The sequence below is a fragment of the Amblyomma mixtum genome, chromosome 3 (genome assembly GCF_055824585.1).
Source record: "Amblyomma mixtum isolate Tamu chromosome 3, ASM5582458v1, whole genome shotgun sequence".
Lineage (NCBI taxonomy): Eukaryota > Metazoa > Arthropoda > Arachnida > Ixodida > Ixodidae > Amblyomma > Amblyomma mixtum.
Genome location: NC_143014.1, coordinates 114,970,548 through 114,987,977, shown reverse-complemented (window position 1 = coordinate 114,987,977; position 17,430 = coordinate 114,970,548). Strand labels below are relative to the sequence as shown.

General features: G+C 42.4%; 1 protein-coding gene across 5 annotated transcripts in view; it reads right to left on the bottom strand.

The window, feature by feature from the left end:
* Window positions 1-17,430, bottom strand: part of Jarid2 (Jumonji, AT rich interactive domain 2) — a 65,572-nt gene that overhangs the window by 43,343 nt on the left and 4,799 nt on the right. For all 5 annotated transcript variants that reach the window (XR_016290594.1, XM_089580767.1, XM_089580768.1 and 2 more), the window contains exons 2-9: window positions 14,659-14,846; window positions 12,204-12,388; window positions 9,155-9,459; window positions 5,199-7,856; window positions 4,401-4,471; window positions 1,060-1,141; window positions 812-937; window positions 239-442 (exon numbers count right to left, since the gene is read on the bottom strand). Coding sequence is in view for 4 of the 5 variants with exons in the window: in XM_089580767.1 (XP_089436893.1) it covers window positions 239-442; window positions 812-937; window positions 1,060-1,141; window positions 4,401-4,471; window positions 5,199-7,856; window positions 9,155-9,459; window positions 12,204-12,388; window positions 14,659-14,846 (3,819 nt within the window). In the remaining variant the exon portion in view is untranslated. The remainder of the gene's footprint in view (window positions 1-238; window positions 443-811; window positions 938-1,059; window positions 1,142-4,400; window positions 4,472-5,198; window positions 7,857-9,154; window positions 9,460-12,203; window positions 12,389-14,658; window positions 14,847-17,430) is intronic.

The following is a 17,430-nucleotide window of genomic DNA, read 5'->3' as shown; positions in this document are numbered from 1 at the left end:
TTAATACATTCTTACTGTTTTCTACGAGCTCTAATCAAGAAGCTCACTTCAAGCTGAAAACACACACACAACAAACTTTTCAGTTCTAAATGGCTCCCCTCCAGTGAAAGTTACAAAAATCAAGATATTGCTGCCCAGAAATTCAAAGGTGAGAGCTACTAAGTGTAAAGGAAGTGCGAAAGTAACCAGCAAAAATTGGAACGAGGTTAAATTATCAGTGCGTACTTTGGATACCTACCTTTGCAACACATTCATTACTGAACTCCTCCTCCTCATCTTCATCTGCTGATGTAGATGACGGTTCACTTTCAGCAGCCATTTGATGTTCCCTGTCTGCAAGCACTTCAAGTTCTATGGCTTTCTTTTCATCAGCTGACAAAAGGTCATAGGGCAGGACAAACTTGCAGTAGGCATCATCCACTTTTGACACTCTGTCTTGCGCCTGCCCATGCCCCCCCCACAATAAAAAAAGCCTTAATGCTTCATGTCTCAGTAACAAGAAAGGAAAAAACGAACACAGCTTAGACAGCAAGTGGAAGAGGCAACGGACACTGCTTTATCACATAACCAAAAGACAAACTGGCCGCTGGAATGGCACACCTCCAGCATCAGTTAGTGACAAAGTCTCTTATATTTTGTGCAGTTGCATTTACAAGGTAGCCCATTACATGAAGTTCCATGCAAAGCAGACTAGCTACCAGAAAAAGCTACACTATGCTCAGTCACATGCAATACATGGTTACATATAAATGTCCAACAATGCATCTACAATATAGGTCAGAGAATGTGCCACCTGCCAGCAGAGACTCACAGCTTTGGGAATGTGCATGGCATCAGCTACTCTGTGCCATTTCTTCTTTTCCATCACTTGCTGAATGCCACCAAAGTTCTGTACAGTGTGATAAAGGTAAGACAGGTCCAGCTCTATGCCACCAATCTGAAAAATCATGACAGAGAGTTTGCATGACGAACGGTTTCTGTAGCTAAAGCTTAAAATATTGCGAGATCGATACATATTCAGAGTGTCCTGAAATGGGGGAAAAAGGAAGGAAGGATTACCAGGGGTGGCTGGTCATCAGTGATGCCTTGTTTAGTGAAGCAGCGTTTAATGCACGCTGTGTGCTGCACATTTGGGCCCCATCTGGCAAAGGCAGTGCAAAAATGAACAGACACCGTAAACATTTTCAGCTATAAAGAAATCTTTTTGGGCAGTTAAAACAGCCATGTTATGGCTACCAAGGTGAAAATGTGAGTCAGCAATTATAAACTCACAGTTAACATAAGCCTGCCTTGTGCAAGATGAGAGCACCTAAAATAGTGTATTAACTACACATAAAAAAATTTTAAATACGCACAAAGTGACACTTTTGCCATCATTGGCTTTTCAATCCCCCAATTTCAATTCCGTTATGAAGCCTGTACCACACATTTGAACCATTATAATGGGCTGGCTGATATCAGGGTGACCACAGCTGGCAGAGGGCTTGGCTAATAAGAGATCACTGTCCACCATTGTGCTAAAATCGAGACGTAATCAAGTACAAGGTCTTGGCCACTGAAAATGATGCTGCAAATCACTGGCACTACTTGACGACCTAAACCTATGCCGGCAACATTGAAATCAATGACCAAGCTTTCCATGGCACTTCTGGGTCTACCATTAACATATGTAATACCCTATTGCGACATCATTAGCTACATCGTGAAATGCATACAACACTTCACAGACACCACCATACCAAATTATTAGGGGTGTGTGAATATTGAAAATTTAAAACATTAATCGAATATGAACACGAAGAAAAAAATGCCTTCGAATATCAAATACATGTTCAGTATGGAAAAAAAATTAAGAAAAAGTTAACTAGGCAAATGCTGTTGTCCGTACTTTTTTCGAAATAGTGTATGGTCTTTGCAACTGAAATAAAAACTAGACTGACTCAGCACCCTGCAAAAAAACCACCACGACAAGTAGCCCCATGACAAGCACCATGGCACGCACAGAGATGCATACTGCTTGGTTAAACAGCCCAACAGCATGCAACCTGTAATGTGGCCATGCAAAATGAGTAAACAAAATGAAGTCCTTGATTTTCACATGACTGGCAACTAAAAATAACCTGACGGGTAGTAAAACCTCATTAATACTCATCAATCTGGACTTCAAGGGACCCGAAGAGATGCTGGAATTACTCACAGGTCGAGTTATAAATAGATGTTTGACTTTTCGGTTTAAAAAGAAACAATAAGGCACCCATTTCAGTCATCGAAATTCAATTTTAACCGAAACAAGTCAGTATTCTTGCCATGCAAGAGAAAATTAGCTGGCTGCTGAGTACGAGTTACACTCTGTCAAAGATGAAAATGAACTAATTAGTTTGGTTTATTGGGGTTTAACGTCCCAAAGCGACTCAGGCTATGAGGGATGCCGTAGTGAATGGCTCCGGGAATTTCGACCACCTGGGGTTCTTTAACGCGCACTGTCATTGCACAGTACACGGGCCACTAACATTCTGCCTCCATCGAAATTGGACCGCGGCGGCCGGGATCGAACTCGCGTCTTTCAGGTCAGCAGCCGAGCGCCGTAACCACCGAGCCACTATGGCGACAGAAAATGAACTAAGTAGGGAAGCAAGGGACACGAGGCGATGGTGGTATTATTGAATAAGCAGCGCACTTGTGAGATTTGAGGTACTGCTCAGCTAGCTGACATGCCTCTGCAAACCAGGAAGCATCCCCTCCTCGCCATTTGCTGGCTAAGCACTGCTTGTCCACTATCGTCATCCGCTTAGAGTAGTTAATTGGTTACATAGGTTTGTCAAATACATGTAGGACACTGACATGAAACCATGCACGAGTGCCACAAAAAAAGCATCATGCTCTGGCAACAGCGATGATTGAGCAGCAGTTCCATCGCTGCTATCAACACACACACCACATGATGTCCCACCCTCTCCCACAACCTGGCGCGACAACCCAATGATAACATATCAACCTAGTCCCACTTGCATCTTTGTCTGCCGGCTATATCATTTACCATGCATTACTTTTCTATTGGCGATAATTCCTTCTACAAGCACAGCTCCTACTACTACCATGTGCAGGTTAATTACTAGTAAATAACCTATTCATGCCGACAAAAACGCCGAGACAGACTCTAAGTGACTTTTGACAGCACAGAATTGCCACATCAGATCATCAAAAAAAAGTCAATTCATTCATGAAAAATAATATTCAGCACAAAAAAAAAACGCATCTTATGTTCTAAAATAAACACCAGAAGTGTCTGCCAAATTAAAAAAAGTAATAAAAACCGAAAAATCCAACTCCTAGTTATAAAAATCTCCCCAGAAAGAAACTGCCAAACATGCCAAAACATGGCAAAGCCTCGTGAGCGGGTTCAATGTGCCATACAATAGGCAGGATTTTGGCATGATTGCTTGCCCTGTTGGTGATGCCCCAAAGCGACTAAGGCTATGGAGACGCCATAGTGAAGGACTTCGGAAATTTCAACCACCTGGGGTTCTTTAACTTGCACTGATGTCGCACAGTACACGGGCTTCTAGAATTTTGCCTCCATTGAAATTCGACTGCCGCGGCCGGGATCAGGACAAGTGCCATAGGTGTAGGCTTTAAGTATGTAATGCATTATGAAAGGATCAAACAAAAAAACCGCACATTTCCCCATTGCGACTGTTCGAAGCGGACAGTCGGCTATATTGTTCTCATCACTTGTGATATATGTGGGAAAGCCCACTTAAAGAAATTTGCATGAGGTCCAAGCCTAGCAGCATCCTGATGTGATCGGTCCACGCGATAAACGACAGAGAAGAAAACAAAGAGAGAACGCCTTTGCACTATTTCCCTGGCACTTTGAACTCAATGTTTGGATAATTTGCCCAGATATTGTGGTTTGGCCACGGTCAGATCTATAAGTCTGCATGGTATTCGACTGCTGCCGAATAATTCGAAAAATCTGGAATATCAATTTCTCGAATCAAATATGAACCGGGTAAGGAACATATTCAATTAGTAATTTCAAATATTTACACACCCCTAAAAAATATTCATTTTGGTCTCAAGGTAACAGTGGCTGCTAAAGAGTACAGCATTAATTCAACAGCAAAAAAAATAAAAAGTAAAAGAGAAGCTGCTGAAATTTATTAGCTGCTTAACTGCTGAAACTGATGCAAAGCAAGTCACACCTTCAGCACTGTACATCATGCGAAATCCCAGTACGAATAAATACATGGATTTATCAGCTTCATTGATAAATAAAATTCTGGAACACATACACAAACACACACACAGCCACATGTATTCATTGTCTGTCACTGCTGTGGTAGTTTTCGCATTTAAGTGTTTTACTATCCATTACGTCAAACAAGTAAAAAAGTTACCTTGATAGCATTTTGTGGATGTACTGATTATATGCTGTGAATCGCATGTCATCGAACACCTTGCACTCAGGCTGAAAAAAAAAAGAAAGACAATGCTGTAGCAAACCCTACAGGGAAATAGCAAAACAAGTGTTGTAACAACACAGGGCTGCCTGTATTGTGTCCAGATACTTATGTATCGATTTCAGGCAAACAATGGAAAACTGCAGTCACCTATTCTTAAACAAGAAGGGTAAGAAAAGTTGAGCCTAAATCAATGTCTACAAGTCCAAATAAAAAAACCTTTTTGGCATCGCATCTGAAATTCTGCAAACCTGACCACCATGAATTTCGATAACACACGCAATGTAGCAACGGGTCAACTAACTGATCTACGCTAAAAAACGACTGGCGCCTGGAGCTAGGGCAGTCACCACGGTTTTGTGGCTGCAACACAAAAATTCAACATGAGAAAAACACACAAGCACAAACAAGTGCCCATTAACGAGCCATACTTTACACTAATTCCACACGACCACCCTCCCACAAGTGAAATGGAGCTTTGCTTGTGACAGATTAGTTGCTGCTAGCACAACTTATTTTTTTATAACCCATACATGTGCTGCATGCAGTAACTGAGACCAGTTCATTCCTGAACTAGAATTTTTTTTTTACTTCTTCACAATGCAAGTAAAGTAGTTCCACATGTGAAAGTAGTGTAGATGCGATATAAGCTGATAAAGCATGTTCTATGCTCTAGTCATTAGCAATACTGAGGTAAAGTGGCAGAACAAGTTTTGAAACCACAAGAATAAATACCTGGAACGAAGGAGGCAATATGATTCTGCAGATGCCAAACTTCTCTGCCTCTGGTCGTATTTTGGAGATGTAGCTAATAGGATCCCGCATTTCATCAGCTGTAGGCCTGTAGGTAGGAGCAGCCACCAGGCATGCAGGGTCGTTCTCGCTTGGAAACTTCTTGCTGTCTAAAGGAGTCAACTTCGCCCTCCTGGGCTCATCTGATGCTGTTTTGCTCCTTTTGGATGGCCCAGGCTTAGGTAAAGGAGCCACTCTGGCAGGAGAAGATTTGGGAACCCTTGCAACACTTGCCCTAGATCCAAGAGTGGGATTGAGTGAGCCATGCCGTTGCAATATCCTTCCTTTGTCTAGTGCACTGCTCCTCTTGGCAGCAGTAAACACAGAAGAAGGAGGCACCTTGGCTTCTGGCGCTCCTTTTCCTGCTGCGAACCTTGCACCATGCGCAGATGTGGAACTTTGAGCCTGTTTAGAGCTAAGCCTCACAGTACTCTCGGAAGACGAGCCCAGGCCTGCGCTTCCTGCCCTTGTGTCTGGCTTTGTAGTGGAATTTGAGAGACTTGCAGACTTTTGTACCGGCAATGCTGAAGATCTTGATTTTGGCGATGCGGGCAATGACTTCTGGGTTTCGAGGCTAAGTTGTGCTTCTACAGCGCTTGTTTCTGAGCCAGTAAATGACAGCCTCCTGGCAGTTCTTGACATGGCCTCAAGACCAGCAATACTGCTTGGGGCATCTGCATCACAGACAGCTGTCTGTGTCCCAACAGACACCTCTTCTGGTGAGGCAACAAGCTCCTCAGGTGTCGAGGTTGCAAGCAAAGCCATGCCTTCATCACTTGTGTTTGTTGAAGCATCTATTTTAGATGGTGTATCATCCCGCTTAAGAAGATTTAGGCCCCCTTCAAAAGATGTTGACCGGCCATCCCGAGTGCCAAGAAGCATTGCACCAGTCACATTTTCATCAAAAGCACCAGAGAACTCACTTGTCATCAAACTTTGGATTTCCTGTGCGCTACCAAAACTCAACCGACATGACATAACCTGCGAGATTTCACCTGCAAGAGCATCTAAGGCCTCCACACCCCCAGACATGGATTCTAGATCATCGAAATCTGCTCGAGTATCAAGAGGGTCTCCGGCAGCATCAGCAATCGTTTCAGAGAGTGATGACGGAGATGGTTCCGAAAAACGCTCAGAAACGAGGCTGCTTTTAAAAAACCCTGACTTATCAATTTCAGGAAGCTTATTTTTGTCCTTGGCTGATGCTGTTTTTTTGCGAGAAAGCACGCCAGTCACTGGCGAGGTCAAAACCCCAGATTTTTTAGCAGACCCCGACTTAAGCTGTTTTGAACGACAGTCTTTTTCTGTTGTCAAGGGAACCTTTTTTTCAGACAGACGCCCTGCCACTATGATAAGAGGTTCATCATCACTGTCTGAAAACAAATGACTCAATGCATTGCTGGCACTAACTTCTACTTTGCGCCTTTTTGTAATAATAGCTTTTTGTGTTTTTTCGGAAGCTTCACTGATGGCTTTGCGAGTTTCACGCTTGCACTTTGCCGCAGTAATGTCACTCCTTTGTCTTAAGCTCCGCAAATCACCTGTACCTTCAGATGAAACCCTACGAGTAGATCGTTTTAATGTGCCATCATTCTGACTGAATACTGCGGCCTTCTTAACCTTTTGCTGTGCTGCTCCTGAGCTTGCTTTGGAAGAAACTTGTGGCAGCTCACTGCTTCTTGTCAAAGGTGCCTTTGATTTAGCAGACTTGGCTGCAAGCCCCTCGGCTCTCTTTTTTGCAACTGTGCCACCAAAGCGCCCTGCCCCACGTTTCGTTGGTAGAGCTAGGACCAAAGGATATTCCTTGACAGGGCCAAGACTTCGTGTCTTACGCCTAAACATTGTACATCTAGTGTGTTTACGAACAGCTGATGTAGGCCTCATCCTTGTTGTGGCACGATTGAGTAGCTTGCGAGCAATAACTGATGTTGGCTTTTTCTTTGTAGTTGTTGAAACAGTAACCTTACTTTTTGGTTTTTGTGATGTATTATGAGTCTTACTTCCTGTGGCTCGAGACCTTGGCTGAACGGCGATAAGAGGTGATCTCGGAGGAGACAACGGGGATAGGTCTTTTTCACTCTCGGACTCATAGTCTACAATTGGTGGAACCATTTTAGCTTTGCGTAAATGTGGTGTGATCCCTACAGAGCGCCTCCGTGTTACAACGCCTGTTCCTGAACTTGCCATGACGGGCAATCGTAGGCCAGCCGCTATACGTGGATGAAGGCGTGTCAGCTGGACACTCAGCTGTCTTTTTAGCACCAATCGGTTCTTTGCAGCCATTTCTTCATCTCTACCAGGAACAGGGTGGCGGTTAGGCAGTGCACTGCCTACCTGTTCCCTGGATTTCACACATGAAGCTTTTACTGCTCGTTTTGAACCTGAGTGAACAGCTCCACGTGCAGCTCGTGACCTAAGAGCATGTCCTCCGCCATGACCTAAAGATGATTGCTTTCTGGATGGCCCGGACTGTTGTGCAATCCACCGCTGCTTGTACTTTTCTTGTAGTGCTGTCAAGTTTGCGTTCGTCTCGCTATGATACCTTGAAATGCTGCCTGGCTTAAATGACTTTTCAGGTACAATCTTCCGCTTCTCCATTTTCTGAAAAAAGGTGCAGAGAAAAATATTGCAGACATCTATATTTTCTCAAAACCAACCTACAAGTCAGTCAGCACTGACTAAAAACAAGAAAAAAAATTATTAAAAGTATTGGCAGCAATTAAATAGTTAAAGCCAAGTAGCCCGAAAGACTTCTGCTTTGCCTGTAACACCTTTATACAAGAAAACCTGCCATCAAAAAAATTTATTACCAATGAAACCTCGCCATCTAGAAGAAAAACTTACCTCAAGTGTTTTGGCTTATCAAATTCCATAATTCACGCAACCTACCTACCATGCATCACTTAAAAAGATGCTGCACTGTTTTGTGTTTTTTTAACTATATAGACAGCAGTTCCTCCTACCTTAAAATATGTAAGGTGAAAGAATTATCTGAGCTTTATGGCACCAAGGCATAAAGTATGTTGAGTTTACATAAAGTATAGTCAAACCCCCCTACGAAGAACGTCACTATAACGGAAATATTTCAGATTCACTGTCAGAAAACCATATGAGGTAATGCAATTAATTTCCCCCAATAACAAGCTTTTTCCAGAGTGGGGGTCTGCTTCAGCAAAATTTTTGCTAAGCAGAAGTGAACTTCAAAAGCAAAAGGGAAGCAAAGAAGTGCCGGTAGAGGGCTTTTCGCATTTAGCGCGGTCCACTAACCAGCAGAGTTAATTCCCCTTCATTATCCTCTGTTCTGGCTAACTGAAATTGTCAATATCTATGGACAAGAAGTCAGTGCTATCATTAAGGTCAAAATCGCCACCATCTCAGCTTGAACAATCATCACAAACTGGTAAACCAAGCTTCTGATTTCCATCACTGCCAGTAAAAGATGCTATGATTTAAACTGACAGAGATACAGAAAATTTTTTTTCAGGTTCTGTGAATTTCATTGCAGCAGGGTTCAACTTTACACCATGAAAATTGAACTTTGTAACTTTGTACAACCAGGCAACCAGCAAATTGAGTGGGTGCACAAATCATTTGTACACCTCACACAAAGTTCCTTCTTGTATGGCTGCTTTCTGCTTATGGGGGCTTAACGTCACAAAGCGACTCAGGCTATGAGGGACGCCATAGTGAAGGGCTCCAGAAATTTCGAACCCCTTGGTAACGTGCACTGACATCGCACAGTACACGGGCCTCTGGAATTTCACCTCCATCGAAATGCTACCGCCCGCATCTTACGGGCCAGCAGCCGAGCGCCATAACCCCTGAGCCACTGCGGCGGCCCCTTTTTGTATGGCTGATCTGCACTCTAGCAGCAAAAATGCATCAAGTTGTATAATCACCTTGGCAGTGGCAGACCGGCTTGACCTTTGCTCAGTCACTTGCTTTTCTTCCCCAGACTCAGACCTGAAAGGCCGCCGGTCCTGCTTTGGCACGCGTGTAGCAGCACGCTGAGCTGTAGTACGCATATCAGCAGGAGCAGAGCCCCAGTGTGCACCTGTACTGGCTCCTCTGTCTCTGTACTCAGCATTAGTCGATGGTAGAGCAGCATCAATTTCAGGACTGCTACTTCGGTCTGAAGAGGAAGACGAACCAGGAAATGCTGTCCCACTCATAAAGTCAAGAGCAGGAGGAAGCGCAGTAGTTCCTGAAAAGTGCACAGACATGTACAGCTTCATGCCAGAGAAGTTGAAGCATAAAGAACTATTTACGGTAAGTAGTGGGTGCACACTACATCAGGAAAAAGTAATCAGTGATGTACCAACATCACTTTTTCATCACAAGAAAATATTTAGCTAATCAGAAAATTCAGAAATCAAGTATTAGTTGCCTCAGAATGGCCTCAGATATGTGGCACAAGTCAGTATATGAATTAAATTGTGCCAATGCAGCAACTTGTGTATTTTAGTACCAACTGTTTAAATGTGCAGTGCTCAAAACTTAAAACTTAAAGAATCAAAGAAAATGTGGAAAACATTAGCCAGGTTCTTCAAAAAGGCCACTGGTTCAGGGTCCAAGTGCTAGTTGAAGCTGTGGAAACTGACAACGGTACTGATTTTGCATGAGGACTTCAACATGCTAAAATTATGTGCCAAGCTGGTGACAAAGGTTTTCACAACAAAGCAAAAATAGTGTAGCATGGAACGTCGCAGTGGTATTATGCTGCAGCAAGGGGCACACCCAGACCTTTTTCAAAATATTGCCATCTGATCTGAAAGCCCAAATTTCCAGTTAACTTATGGACGAACTGACAATTATTGAACTGGAATACATGATAATACCCTGCAATAAAAGAAAAATATCAAGGCAAGTGTTTTCTTTTCTTATATATATTGCTGACACAATTTTTGAAGAATGTGCCAGCATATATACAGAAAATGTTTAACAAATGTAGGAGGGATAAGAAAAGAAAAATGTGCCACAAATGTTGAAAAATACAAGTTCTATTACAAACTAAGCAGAGGCACTTGATGGCTACAAAATTAGTGCCAAAAAAAATTAGCGGCCGTTTTTTGGAGCTAATTTTGTAGCCATGAAAAGCCACTAGCCCAACTTCATGCGCTGACACGGCATTTCATACAGCACTGTCTTTGCAGCAGTTTTTGGTTGAAAAACACACCAGTACACTTGAATACCAACCGCATTCACTAGGTTAAGGCCAGACACATTGAAACAGTTAACAGAAACTGGTTGGTCTTTTGCTTAGAAACAGGACAAAAACAAGACTGCACTGGTCTGCGAGCCTGAATGTGGAATGTATTGAAGAGACAAGCACATTTTCAATACGTAGAAATGACGATAAGATATTGTTAACCTTCTCATTTAACATAAAAACCTCATGCATATGGTTATTTAAGAAAAACCTCATACATACGGTTGAGTGTCTGCAGCTGTTTCTTATGATTCAGCATATGTTTTGGGGTTTTTATCTACAAACAAAATTAGTATCCTTTTCAGTCAATCTATAAATGAAGGCTGCTTTTTTTTTTTCAGTGGGAACCTAGTTTGCCCCTTTCTTTTGGTATTATCTGTAAAAGTGCCTTGCATCATCTCCAGGTCCAAGGAATTTTGCCAAATGATTGATGAAGTACTTAAACAGCTGACTGCCATGATCAGATAGGGCTCATTAAATAGACAACCTATGCAGTTAGGCAAAGCCATCAGCCAAGAGACTGCAGCCATACCTCTCCAAATTTTTTTTTTCCCTTTCACCAAGCATGCATGTCACAGTAAAATTAGCTCTGTTGAAAGGTGGTTGCATCTTTTTGCATTCACAAGGCCCCATTGCAAAGCAGCCACCAGACTGCCAGTACACAAAGACAAAAACTGCGTTTGGACTATTACAGGAATTGAAAATAAATTGTGGGTAATTCCCACTACTACCGGGTGCCCATCGGTTTCCAATGGGTACAAGCTCTCTCCCAGCCTGGTGCTTGGCTTCTGTGGGATGAAATGCTTGAGAAAAGGGTCTTTGGCCCACCCCCTCTTCGATGAGGCACTGCTGCATTGAAGCTATAAATCCACCAAATGTGGTAAAGCCTTTTTCTCAAAAGTGCCTGTTCAAGCTCACAGCAATGGGATTTGAAGGAGCTGGCTCCTTTCCCAAGTCATGCACCCAAGAACGCTGAGGACCATGCTGGGTCATGGCTTGTGGCCATTTGAGAAAACCGGTGGGTACCCGGTTGGCAGCGGGAGTTGAACCTACCTATCGCCTGCTCTAACCTAACTTTCTGCAATTTTGCCCCTTCCCATATGCCCCAAATACACACAAAGGCAATAAAAACTCGACAAACTGAACAGAGGCATGTTCTTTAGTTTTGCTATACTTTGCCTAGTAAATTTCATGTTCAAAATAGAACCAGCTAAAATAAACCCAGCGCATATTTTACAGCACTTCTAACTTCAGGCAGAAACGCTGAGCTCTGCTGATATGCCACTCCCCTGAAAGACATCTTCAACGGTACTCAAGCAATTCCAAACACTTTCATAGCCGAGAATCACTGTGCTAAGACAAAAAAGTGCTATCAGCCAATTAGCACTAATTAAATTTTCTCACTGCTGGCTACACAAAAAATCTACAAAGAGACGCTTACATTAATGAAGCATTGTGTGAGTGCTGGTGCTTGCATGAATGAGTCTTTCTACTCTTCTCATTATTCTTCAGGTTTACTGAGCAGCCTATGGTTACACACATTTTGCAGTGAAGGTGCCACACCTACAAGTGCCACAATATTTAAAACCTGTGTGCAAAAAAAGGCCTGTGAAAAGTAAGAAAATTTTCTGCACTGACATATACATTATGGATGCACCAGAAGCATTAGCCACACAATAGCAAGCAATATCAGATACAACTGTGATGCACAACATTAAAAAGACATGCATGCCTCTGACCTCTCAGGCAAAGGAACGTCAGGAAGTCTTCTGTCTTTGGCCTCCGCTTGCAAGGTAGCAGAGTCGAAGGCTGGCTTACTGCGTCTCTCGATTCACGGCATGGTGGCAGAAGTTTGACTGGCGTTGGCATGGGACTGCTAGGGTTGGAGCCTTGAGCAAATTTGCGCTGAGCATGCACCTTTATCCTGCGCATATCAAGTTACAAAGTCTAAGAAAAGCTACGTGTACTATGGTAAAATTGGTAATGAGACGCAGGGTGGAGTTCTTTTTTTAAAAACAAGGGAATGAAACTAAGAAAAAAAAGTCATCACTAACAATTCTATGCCTCTGCTGCGTAAGGATAAACCATAGACTCAGTAAAAGCAAGCAGTTAATCTTCTGAGCAGTAATCAGACCAGAAAAGCAATAGATGCATCAGCTATTCAAACAAGTCCTTAGCCAATTTTGGGAGAATTTTGTGATGTGCCAACTATCAACAGTGCAAAATATTAAAGGCCAACAGTTCTAAGCAAACAATGCAACTGAGACAAGTCTCCCCACCCTTTATTTCCTGAGAATCATTTGGACACTCAGTGCCCAATACAAGCCCACTCCCCCAAGACCCCTCACTCTTCGATTTGAGCATGTGCCTTTCTTCGTTACCTGAAAGATGTTTGGACATACAGTCTCAAACAAGTCCTTTCCTTCTAGTCCTATCCTTCTAGTATCTGTGCCTTAAAACGAGATAAAGAGACAACGAATGGGCATGCCTAACCCTACATTTCTGGGTCCAACTCTTCAGGGTTGTTCAACAAACTTTAAAATGGTTTAATGCAATTGCGAATTCAGATTTTCAACAGCTCAGATTATACTGCATTTTTCTGCTTGCTAAAATGAATTTCAGTGTGGATGAGAACAACAAAGCTCAAAAGATGCACAAATGAAAGTACCCTCTCCTGCGAAAGTATCGCGAGCGAACTTCAGTGCACTGTACTTCCGAAAGGTGAACGCCATGGTGCCGTGCATACCAGCGGTCAGCGCAATGTTTTGATATGTTCAGTGGCTACAGTCGTAGACACTTAGCCATACATTAAACCGTCCATTAACACCCCACGCTGGCTCGCGCTCAACGCACTGCAACATAAACCAACGTACTGTTAAACCTAAAGTTGTGTCTACTGAAGCCACGCAAGCAACAAAAGCGCACCACAAATCCAATGAGTTCCGCCTGCTAACGTGGCCTTTGTGTTATCACACACTGAGTTGAGGTCACATATATAGTGCAGGTTAATGAGCAGACCGCACATTTAAGGAATGTTTCAATGTCCCATTAAGCATGAAAAATAACCATGCAGTAGCCAGACGACCGCAGGTACAGCGCCAGCTGTGGCACAGCCAGCAGCACCTAAGCGTCAAGCAGACTAGAATTAAGGAACCAAAGTGGATACAGGACTTGTGCTTCAATTTCGCATAAAATATTAAAAACCCAAAAGTAACAGCACTGACGTAGAAGCAAGTTTTTCTACAGCAACCATACTATACGCTGCTGGCGCAGTGTACCGCTTGCTGCTCCCCGATCAGCAGTGGCGCCCCTAGTGGTCGCTTTTGTCCCCAAACCAAGCTTCAGTAGGAGCTTTTGATGACCATTAAAAGTATCGAAGGACTCTGGTATAATCTCGCAGCATAAAAAAGAAAATTAAAAAGTTGATCAGTTAATTTTAATTAATCACCTTTTAGTTCAGCTCTATCCCATACATAATGTTTACCTTGCTGTACAACCAACCGCACAGTCATACGTATCATTGTTTTTAAAATAAAAAACCTGTAAACGGAAAATAAATTGCCCGGTATATGCATGGTGCTAAAACACGCCATCAAACTGAGAACATTGTCTGTATGTCTGGATGGTAGAAGGCGTGACAAAGAGTTGGAGTGCTCTAATGCTAGAGCTGCATGTCTGTAGTAGATGCCTTAATATACTAGCAATAAATCTGAAAATTTGCACATTTTATCCACAGGGGAGGACAGGCAAAACCCATTGGTCAAGCCATGGTTAATATCAGTGCACGTGAGTACCTGCAACTGCTCATCTAAGATTTCATGTGCTTGTTTCATGGCAAGAAGAAATGTTCATCATAAAACTACCTCCTAAACAATTGCATAATTTGAGGTTTCTTTATTAAAGAAACAGCATTCCTGGGTGGCATTCAGACATGCATGCTTTATTACATGCCTCCATGCTGTCATTTAAATTCAGTTCCATGTTAGCGCCCTGGGTTGTCCGTGTCATTTTTTCCTCGTTTCACACTATAATATCCTTGTGAATACCTAGGTACTTCTGAACTCTGCTAAAAAGCAGGAACAACAGACTGAAAAAAGGAACTGCATGTGTGACACTTGCAACTGTCCTGTACAAAAATCAGTAGAGCCATTACAGAAGAACTATCACAAAAATACAACTTAGAAATGCAACAACCTCTTGGAGTCGGTGTCTGCTGCTTTCTTTGCCACAACAGTACTTGTGGTTGTTTTGGGTGTCTGCTCCCGACCATCTTCTGAGGCATTCTCATCCAGCAACCGAGCTTTCTTGGTTTCGTTGAGTGAAGCATACAGTGCCTTTTTCAGCTGCTTCTCTTCCATCCAGTGAAGCCCATTGCTGCAACCCTAGGTGTAATGAAGAGCAACAATTTTTAGCTTTTAAAACCAAGAAGATTTGTGCAGACAGGAGGCACTGGGCAGGCAAATATCAGCAATAGATTACACTACAGATGTCACAGCCCTGTGTGTGCAAAGACTCACAGTAGGTTTCACACAGGCAATACTAACATCTTAAGCAGTTATAAAGCAAAACAAAAATTCTTTATGTATTTTTTCTCTCCAGCACTAGATTTAAAGGTGCACTAAAGAGGATTCTGAGCTCATCTTTTTACCGCAAGAACTTGATCTGCGTGCTCCGAGCATTCTTAAGAACTTCAAATTATTGTCCTGTGTGGCCTATTTCCCTAATACATTGAATTAAACACCCCGGCTCCCATCTTTCTTTTTTTTTTTAACTCACCTCCAAAAAGAGGAGGAGTCAGCCAACACGTGGAGTGCCTTTCAGCCAGCCGCGTGGCGACTTGCCGTTCTGCCATTGGCGGAGTGATATGAAGCGATCAGTGAAAGTAAAGAGTTAATGGGTATTTTTATTTCCGTGGACCTAACTTGTGGCTATGTAGTCTGCAACTGAAACTATTTATTCACGAAAAACTAAAAAAACAAAATAAAGTTAAAAGCGAAGCCGCCACGCGACTGGCTGAAAGGAACTCCATGTGTTGGCTGACTCCTACTCTTTTCGGAGGTGAGTGGAAAAAAAAAAAAAAAAGGCGGGAGCCGGGATGTTTCGTTCCATTTAATAGGGAAATTGGTCGCACAGGAACATAATTTGAAGTTTCTAAGAATGCTCAGGGAGTGTAGATCGAGTTCCCGCGGTAAAAAGACAACTTCAAATTCCTCTTTGGTGCACCTTTAAGGCCACTTTTGGCGTTCTTTCTGTCTATAAAATAAGAAACATATAAATGCACATGCGTAATTTTGGTTCAGTATGTTCCCACATGCTCACATAAAGTACATGCAAACATTTGGCCTTCCGCCTTGTATTGTATTGAAGATAATGGTACCGTACCGTTGTAACAAAAAATCATGTATTGAGATAATGAGTTTAAAGTAAAAAAAACTTCCAATAGGAAGTTTTTGGCTATGCCAACATTACCTGAGCAAATTATTCCATAGGTACGACCTCCATAGCCATTATCCCATTCATCTTTGTGTTTTTTACCAATCGTTTAGTTTCCTGGTTACTTGCTGTGCTGCTGGGCCAACACAGGAAATTTGTCTGTTGACATCCTGCTGTTGACATCCTTACTGCCTCTGGTACTAGAGAGGCATTTTTTGGATTTTGCTCCCACATGATGTGAACAAGACATTAAAATGCTATCAGGGAGCCTAAGAGCTCCAAGACTGTTCCTAATTATCTTTTTACTCCAAATGAACTGAAAAATACTCAGTTCCGCTCATGGAATTGTATTTCAAATGGTTGGCAAGACACTGCCTCTACAAGAAAGGTGGCCTGGCCATTCGCATCCTCCTTCAAAGCTATTATTTAAAGGGAAATTGTACAACACATGAAGAAGAACGATACTGGAAAAGATGCGGAAAAGAATATTCTATCTGAAATTAAACAAAAGTGAGACTCGATATTTTTTATTTTTTTCTTACCCTGCCCTTTTATAAAATTTGGATTCGAAAAATGTGTAATGTTATTTCCTCAAAAACACGTCACTCGGACTGAGCAACAAAAATAACAAGTTGACATTATTATAGAGCCTACAAGAGTTCAGAAATAATCACTGAGCACATCCCCACAGACCTCAGAGGCTCAAAATGCCTACCAGGATGTTTTGCAAAGACTTTCCTGCAAAAATTCTGGAAAAGTCAGACACATAACTCAGAGTCCAAAAACACCATCGCTCCACTGTTTACTTTCTCTGATCACTACCATCTTCACACATCAGGCCACGACCCTCACTTTCTCATTTCACATTTAACTATGCACTGATCAAGTAACTGACTCCAGTGCTGTGAACATAGACATTATAATACCTGCCATTTTGTGCAGCAAATTTGAACAACAAAACTGGAAACATGGAACAACATGGAAGCTGCTTCAACTTGGAACTTTGCTTTCCAGTCAAGATAGGCTAATACCCCTGTCACACGGGCAAGTTTAGTGACACTTTCACGAAGTGCACTTCTCCAGAACGAGTGACACTTTCGGGGCGTGTTGCTACACGGAAAAATAAAGTGTCATTCGGAATTGATGGCGGTGACGATGGCTTTTCAAGTAAGGCACAAAAAATATTACTTTTCGCGCTTCAAAGCTTTAATGTACAGTTAATGTACAGTAGATTCCAAACTGCAAGACATTTTTTATGATTATCAAGGAGCTTTGTGCAGTATTGGCGATTACAAAAAAGGCTTCGCAAGACGAGACAAGCCAGGAGCAGTACTTCACTTTTTGAAGCATCATGGCGACCCACGGCGATAACGTTTCTGCGCAGCTGACACAATCTGATTGGCAAAAAGTGGTGGCGACATACATGTTTAAATAAGTTTACATGAACAAGAGGGTAAAAAAAATTAGCTGCGTTCAATAAAACGCCATTTTTATTGCCGACGTTGTATTCTAATTTCGAAACGCTGCTACTGA